Source organism: Hyaena hyaena, unplaced genomic scaffold (genome assembly GCF_003009895.1).
Source record: "Hyaena hyaena isolate Hyena2069 unplaced genomic scaffold, ASM300989v1 scaffold_202, whole genome shotgun sequence".
Classification (NCBI taxonomy): Eukaryota; Metazoa; Chordata; class Mammalia; order Carnivora; family Hyaenidae; genus Hyaena; species Hyaena hyaena.
In genome coordinates, this window is record NW_024080832.1 from 413,082 (window position 1) to 421,868 (window position 8,787).

General features: G+C 41.2%; 1 protein-coding gene across 1 annotated transcript in view; it reads right to left on the minus strand.

Annotated features, from left to right (window-relative positions):
• UHRF1BP1 (UHRF1 binding protein 1) overlaps positions 1-8,787 on the minus strand; it is a 73,467-nt gene that overhangs the window by 5,556 nt on the left and 59,124 nt on the right. The window contains exons 15-18 of the mRNA XM_039241796.1: positions 4,699-4,895; positions 3,118-3,272; positions 2,879-3,029; positions 439-701 (exon numbers count right to left, since the gene is read on the minus strand). Of these exons, the coding sequence (XP_039097727.1) occupies positions 439-701; positions 2,879-3,029; positions 3,118-3,272; positions 4,699-4,895 (766 nt within the window). The remainder of the gene's footprint in view (positions 1-438; positions 702-2,878; positions 3,030-3,117; positions 3,273-4,698; positions 4,896-8,787) is intronic.

The window sequence follows — 8,787 nt, forward strand, 5'->3', positions numbered from 1 at the left end:
GAAAAAGGGAAACCACATGATGCCCTCAACCAGCTCAGAGCAATTTAGGTAACCCACGCTTCTACCATTTGGCTTGAAGAAGTTTTATGCCATGTGTACCCATACGTTCTTGCAAGGTAGAGGAACATATGGAGTTTCTCCCATTCTAAAGATGGTCAAACTGAGGACCAGATAACTTAATGGGCTTATACATAGTCATGCTGCATGCCAAAGACAAGGTCAGGGCTCTTGACAAGGTCTCCTCACCTAAATCCAGAATGTTTTGATAGCAACACACATTTTATGTATTACTATAACCTTCATAAAGAATGCTAATCTGCATTTACTCACTTGATCCTCACCACATTGTACAGTGACATGGGAAGGATGAATGGCTATCATTGCCAGAATTCCTTGCCCAACAAAGTCAAGGGTAAAAACCACAAAAGGTTCTCTCACCTTTAGGGTGACCCTGGAGTGCAGGAGCTCAATCTGCATGGGAACTACCACTGGGATCTCTTCATCCTCCAAGAAGGGCCCCAGGCCATTGAGCACCGAAGTGAACAGCTCAAGGTCACAGCCTTGAAGCAAGAAATGCAAGAAGCCGTTTTGTGTGGCCAGTGGGGAGTGAACAGCTGCACCAGGCCCCACCTCAAAGCGAAGGCCCACTGCTGGCCTGATGTGGTCAGTCTTCAAATTTGAGGATTCCTGAAAGCTTGTACCTTTCAGAAAAGAGACAGAAGGAAAACGTTAATTAATTATCAGTCAGGGACTATTCTAAGCACTTTACAGGATTTAATATTCATAAAACCCTAATGCCAAAAGTATTATCCTCATTCCCATTTTAGAGATGAAGGAACTAAGGACAGAAAATAATTTGCCCAAAATTATACAACTTGTAAGGAGCAAGGACAGGACTTGAATGCAGGCAACAATGACCACAAAGACTGCGCGTGGCCACTTTGCTATCATGCTTTTCATGGCGGAAGGAGGGCCAAGGGCCAATAAAAAACTGGCCTTGCTATAAATCTGAGACACTGCGCTAAAGGCCAAGGAAAAGCTCTTAAAACACAAGACCCTCAACTCTGCTAAAATTTTTTAAATGTTTTTAATGTTTATTTAATTTTGAGAGAGAGAGCACAAGCAGAAGAGAGGCAGAAAGAGAAGGCACAGAATCTGAAGCAGGCTCCAGAACAGATCCATGAACTGTGAGATCATGACCTCAGCTGAAGTCGGACACTTAACTGACAGAGCCCCCCAGGCGCCCCTCAACTCTGCTAAATTTGTTTTTGTTTCTGTTTTCTTAAATAGTTTGCTGTTGAGATGGTTTCCATACAACACCCAGTGCTCATCCCAACAAGTGCCTTCCTCCATGCCCATTACCCCCTTCTCCTCTCCCCGACCCCCATCAGCCCTCAGTTTGTTCTCAGCATTCAAGAGTCTCTCATGGTTTGCCTCCCTCCCTCTTCCCCAACTATTTTTCCCCTTCTTCTCAAGTCTCTTCCTTTCTTCAAGTCTTGGTGTTCTCATATCTCTCTGATAAAGCCAAGCAGGATCTATGTTAAAATTCCATAAAGAACTATCAAAGGTGTAGCCAAAGATATGAAATAATGTATATACTTCTATAGCTGCAAACTGGCACAAGCATTTTGGAAAATAAACTGGTATTTCTAGTAAAGTTACAATTATTAGTACCCTAATGCCCGAGAAACTATATCCTCAGGAATGTAACCCTGAGAAACTCTCTAACATACATACCAAGAGACATGTACAAGCATGTTCAAGGCAATCCTATGAAATAGCAAAAAAAACCCCAGAAACAACCGAAATGTCTGTAAAGAATAAAGTGAAGTAATGGGTACAAGGGTTATTTTGGGGGTGATGGTAATGGCTGCACAACTCTGTCAAACTGCTAAAATTTATCAAATTGTGTGCTTATCATGAGTTAATTTCATAAATGCAAAGCATACCTCAATAAAGCTGTTTTTAAAAAGCAAAAAGTAGTATATTTATACAACAGAATATGATATACTAATGAAAATGAATATATCATAGCTAACTCAACAAACCAGAACAATTTGAAAACTATGAAAGAAAGAAGCCAATCTGAAAGAATACAAAATAATCCCACTTAGAAAAACTCAAAAACCTACAAAGCTAAATAATACATTGATACAAACATGTAGAATTGTAAAGTAAGGCAAGAGAATGATAAACACAAAATTCAGGATAGTGGTTCTCTATGACAGGTGAGAGGCAGAAGAAGATTCAGGAGAAAAGCTCCTGAAGACTTCAAAGTTAATGACACTATTCTATTTATTAAAATAGGTGGGCCAGGGATGCTTGGGGGGCTCAGTCAGTTAAGCATCCAACTCTTGGTTTCAGCTCAGGTCATGATCTCATGGTTCATGGGTTCAAGCCCTACGACCAGTTTTGTGCTGATAGTGCGGAGCCTGCTTGGGATTCTCTCTCTCCCTCTCTCATTGCCCCTCCCCACCCATCTCGCTCTTTAAAAATAAATAAACTTTAAAAAAAATAAATAATAAAGTACAATTATAAAGGACTGAATCGGAATGACATAAGTTCCCTGATCAGACACAATCTGATGTCAGCAGCCACACAAATGAAGAGGTGGACAATGGCCTCCTGTATAAGCTCAAGGAGCCCCTGGGAAGTGAAGACAGCAAATAGCTTGAATGCAAAGCCCCAGAAAGAGCTCTGGAAGTCTCCCTGCAAGAAGAAGGCTTCAGGGGAATTCCTCCCCCTAATGGCTGTTGGAGAAAAGGACCAAGGGGTTGGCACTAGGACAACTATCCTTGGGGCACAGTGACAGGCACAAGAAGCTAGGGCTGCCCCAGATAGATCCCATCAGCTCTCCTGGAATGGCCACCAGCCTCACCTGAGCACTGTCCATGCAAGAACCGCCATAGTCCCACGGTCCCCAGCTGCTGGAGGGTCAGTTCCTCTGCCTGAAGGGCCACAGTCAGATCTTCGCCACGTACCTCGATCCCCAAAGACACCTCATTCACTTTCAGGACCAGAACGGAGACCTGTAAAAGGATACTCTCTTAGCTGGGTCCCTCCCAAGCTTCTAGCCTCGAGCCTACCCTCTGCAGAGAAGAAAGGAGAGCAGCTGACCGGGTGAAGACTGAGGTCTTCCCCACTGGGTGAGACCAAACTGTTGGCCTCTGGTGACCCCTGGCCGTAACTATCCACAACAGGGCTCCCTTGAACACCGGCACTGTCCACGACATTTGGAAGCGTTCCTGGTGGAAGAGATTCTGGACCAGACTCTGCAGAAGAAAGACAACAGATGAATTTGAAAGTCAAAAAATTCTATTCAAATCCAATCTCTAAAAACAATGACAACTGTAAAAACAACAACAACAACAACAACAAGAAGCATTTATGACATTTGTGAGACAAAAGAGAATTTGAAAACTGGATATTTGATGGATTTAAGGAATTGCTAATTTTTAAGAATGGACAGTGGTATTTGGTCACATGTTCCCGGACAGATGAATGAATTAACAAAATGTGGTATAAACATACAATAGAGTATTAGCCTTAAAAAAGAAGAAAATTCTGACATGTGCTATTAAATGACTGAAACTTGAGGACATTATGTTAAGTGAAATAAGCCAGTCACAAAAGGATTCTTTATATGAGGCACCCAAAGCAGTCAAATTCCAAAATAGAAAGTGGATTGTGGTTACCAGGGGACAGGGGAGAAGGGAACAAGCAATTACTGTTTAATGGGTTCAGATTTTTAATTTTACAAGATGAAAAAAGTTCTGGAGATGGAGGGTGATGGTTGCACAATGATGAATATACTTAATGCCACTGAATTATAGTTAATAATGGTTAAAATTGCAAAGTTTATATTATATATATTTGATCACAATTTAGAATTTTTTTCAAAGATTTTTAAAGTCTATTTCCTAGATGCATAATAAAAATATTTATGGACAAAATGATATGTATGGAATTTGCTTCAAAATAACATGGGAGGAAGGGAAATGAACTGAAGTATACATGAAACAAGAATGACCGTGAGTTCTTAATATTTGAAGCTAGGTAATGGGTACATGAGGGCTCACTATTTGATTCTGTCGACTTTTTTACATATTTTTAAATTTCCATAATAATATTCCATATTCCAAGATAATAAAACAAACAGGGTACACAGTACCCAGCTTAAGAAACAGTGCATTCTCTTTTTTATTTTCATGTAGACATTCTTAAGAGACCATTTAAAAAGTCTCCAGTTCAATAAGATGAAAAAACCAGTAACTTTTAGTAGTGACTGATTCAATTCCTAAGAGTTACTCATTTTATCATGATGAAGCTTCTAGTTATTTTCCAACAATACAATACCTAGTTAGGCAAACAAAACAAAACGAGGCAACAAACACACACCACTGACGCCAGCCACCAAACTAATCCTACTGCCGCAGCTACGTGGCTATAAGACTAGTCCTCTCTCCTTTGGTCTAAGTCTGGTTCTGTGATAAAGGTTAAGTGCTAACCCATAACCTAGAAGATGTGTGGGTAAAGTCAGAGCCACAAATCTACTAAAATTTCTCTCTCTTTTTTTTTTTTTTGGTTTTGGTTAAGAAAATGTCTACTTTATCACATCTTAGGTCCTTCTGTATCCTGTTGGGATATAGAACCCTTTCTATCTGGACTTCAACTTCTCCTGGCTCTGCTTCCACCTACCAGACTCTGAGAGCATCACAAAGCTGTCACTGCCATCACTGTCCACCGAAATCCGGTCTTCAGGGCCACTGTTATCCAAGGAGATGCCATCAAATGACTGCTGAGATACCGTCCTCTTCATGGAGAAAAACCGGAGTCGGGCAGCACTTCCACTCAATGGTACTGCTGCTCCCTCATCTACTTTGGCCATGGCCTCCCTGTTTAAAAAACAAAAACCACAAATGTGGCTCAAGATATGTGTTCTGTCCCTTGCAAGATCTCCCATCCCTTTCAGCCCAAATAGATATTGATACATAAACTCTGATGTCAACTATTACCTGCCATTTTCCAACTCCTCTGAATCCTCTGGCATTTCAAACTGCACAAGCAGCTCTGCCATATCAACATTAAATGTCAAGTTTGTTCAAGGTCACCCCATATTTAGGGGACACCAACTACCTACAGCCCCAATGCTAATGAATGGCACCTGAAGGCACCTACATCCACTCCTCAAGTGTTTACTGTAACACTTGTGCATACAATGCACCATACTAGGCACAGGGTGGGGGTGGAGAGTGGATCAAAAAATAAACAAGGCATCCCCTGTCCTCAGAGAATGTATAATCTATCAGGAGAGGGATTTATTTATATATTTTAACATTTATTTTTGAAAGAGAGAGAAAGAGAGCAAGCACGACTGGAGGAGGGGCAGAGAGAGAGGGAGACACAGAATCCAAAGCAGGCTCTAGGCTCTGAGATGTCACCACAGAGCCCAACACAGGGCTCGAACCCACAAATCATGAGATCATGACCTGAGCTGAAGTTGCACACTTAATCAACTGAGCCACCCAGGCGCCCCACGAGACAGGAGATTTAGACACAACTACCGTTATATGGGAGTAAATCCCACACATCATAAAGGACAGAGGTATAAGCCAAAGGCTAGAGAATATCAAAGGATTAGAAGAAGGGGATCAAGAATGGCTGTGTGGAAAGAGAGGGCATGTGAGGCGGCCCTTGAAGGACTGTGAAAGAGGGAAGGGAGCATTCTATGAGGAAGAAACCACATGAGCAGAGACAGGGAACTAGAAAATAAAAAGCACCTTTGCAGACTAGATAGGAGCTTAACCAGCTAGAACTTTGGTTTTGTTGGGGGGAACAGTGGAAGATAAGTTAGAAAGGCACAACACAGTGAGAAGAAACCTTTAAAGATCTTTATTTTTTAATATTTATTTTTCTTTATTTTTTGAGAGAGAGGGAGAATGTGAGCATGGGACGGGCAGAGACAGAGAGGGAGAGAGAAAATCCCAAGCAGGTTCCAGATACAGCACCAAGCTTGACGCAGGGCTCATAACTTGAGCCCAAATCAAGAGTCAGACACTTAACCAACTGAGCCACTCAGGTGCCCCCTTTAAAGATCTTTTAATCTTACCTTTCCATTTTATGGATGAAGAAATTGACTCAAGGTCATAGTTAAAGGTAGAAATAAGAAAAACTCAAGTCTCCTAACTTCTTGCTAAGTGTGGGGTTTTTTCCACTTTACCACATGGGTTGCAGCCAGATTACAGAAAATCCTGGATAAAAGATTACATATGAACGTGCTTTTAAACTATTAAGTATAGGGGATATATGAGAAATCTCTGTACCTTCTGGTCAATATTGCTACGAACCTAAAGCTATTTTAAAAAATAGCCTATTAAAAAATGTAAAGTGCCATATGGATATATCATAATAATTGATTATGCCAGGCTAATAAGTTCAAACTAAATTCAGGGGTTATAAGGAAAAAGCCTGAAGGTTTTAGAGAAGGGAAATAACAAGATCAGGCCTATGTTTTAAGAAGTTTGACCTGGCTCTTTCAAACAAGCTAGTGAGGAAAAGACCTCCAATGAGGAAATCAATTAATGGTTTATTTCCTCCAATGAGGAAATCAGTTAATGGACTATTTCAAGTCCACATGTGAGAACAGACAGCAAAACCAGCCACGAGACTTCCTTGAGCAGGGTTCTCAAAGTGTCGTCCTGGTAGGAGCATCAGCATCAACAGGCAGCTGGTTAGACACGCAAACAGGCCCCATCTCAGACCTAGTGGATGAGAAACTCTGGGGGTGGGGCTCAGCGATCTGTTTTAACAAGCCCTCCAGGGGATTCTGAAGTGTGCTTCACTTTGAAGAACCATTGCTCTTGGAATTATAGTCGGAATCTGACAAATGACTGAAAGAGGCGGAGCTAAAGCATAGAGCTTGAACGATGCTACTGAAAAAAAGAAAAGAACTGGTCTGGGGAGGGATAAGGAATTTAGCTTTATGTACATGAGGTTCAATGCACCCCTGGAAATTTCATGCAGAACGATGTGCAGTAGATAGTTTTAAATGAAGAAGAGCAGGGAAGGGGAGAAAAGTCAGAACCAAAAATAGAGACCACAGCAGAAAGTGAGGAGATGGATAAAATAACTCAGAAAGTATTTAAAAATGCACTGATATAAACCTTCCTGAAGTTTAGCAAATACATCAAGAACCTTAAAAATGTTTATAGTTGAGGACTAATGGGTGTGGGGGGAAGGGGTGAGATGGGCATGGAGGAGGGCACTTGTGGGGATGAGCACTGGGTGTTATATGGAAACCAACTTGACAATAAACTATTTGTAAAAAATAAAAATAAATGTTTATAGTTTTGGGGTACCTGGGTGGCTCAGCTGGTTAAGTGTCTGACTTCGGCTCAGGTCATGATCTCACTGTTCATGAGTTCAAGCCCCATATCAGGCTCCGTGCTGACAACTCAGAGCCTGGAGTTGGATTCTGTGTCTCCCTCTCTCCCCCTCCCCTGCTTCCTCTCTCTCAAAAATAAATAAACATTTAAAAAAAATTTTTTAATGTTTGTAGTGTTTGACCTAGTAATAACCCACCTCTAGATTTTTATTCTGAAGATTCGGATATGCATAAAAGAGTAATATTCACAAAAATAAGGCATTTAACATGGCATTGGTTCTACCTGAGAAAAACTGGAAACAGACTAAAGCCCTCCCATACTGAAATGAATGAATAAATTAGGACACATCCATTTGCTAGAATACAAGAGAGCAATCAAAAATTATGTATTCAGGGGTGCCTGGGTGGCTCAGTTGGTTAAGCATCTGACTTCGGCTCAGGTCATGATCTCACAGTTTGTGGGTTCAAGCCCACATCAGGCTCTGTGCTGACAGCCTGGAGCCTGCTTCAGATGCTGTGTTTCCCTCTCTCTCTGCCCTTTCCCCGCTCATGCTGTCTCTCTCAAAAATAATAAACTTTAAAAAATGATTTTAAAAATTATGTATTCAAATACCTAATGAACAGGAAATTACTTGCAATAAAACATTAAGTGAATAAAGCTGGAAAATTTCTACATGATACAGAACTAGTATAATTCTATAGCTGTAAAAATGGTATTTGTGTATAGTATATGTATATATAGATAAGAATTCACATGGGTACACAAGTATATATATAAAAATTGTAAGAAAACAGATCCAAACGTAAAAAGTGGCTATTTCTGCATAGTGTTGTCACAGTGACTTTGTTTTCTTCTTTATTCTTCTTTTTCTACATAGTCAACAAAATGAAGACAAATAATTTTTATAACTTAAAACATAAAAATCATGGGAAAAGGATCAGAATAAAGACAGCGTAGTGATGTGGGGGCGCCTGGGTGGCTTAGTCGGTTAAGCGTCCGACTTTCGCTTAGGTCATGATCTCACGATTCGTGGGTTCGAGCCCCACATCGGGCTCTGTGCTGACTGCCAGCTCAGAGCCTGGAGCCTATTTCAGAGTCTGTGTCTCCCTCTCTCTCTGACCCTCCCCTGCTCACGCTGTCTCTCTCTCTCTCTCTCTCTCTCTCTCTCTCTCCTAGAAATAAATAAAAAATAAATAAAAAAAGACAGTGTAGTGATGTGAACAGCTGAGTTTATAGGATAAAAGGAAGAAGAGAGCAGCCAGGGAAAAAGACAAGACTCCTTCTGAGAAGTGCGAGTAGCTGGACAGGGCCACAGGCATTCAGGATGTCCGCAGGGCTGGCTGCCACAGGGAGTCGAGGAGAGGGAGGACTGAGAAGAGGCCACGGGACTGGGCAGTCAGGA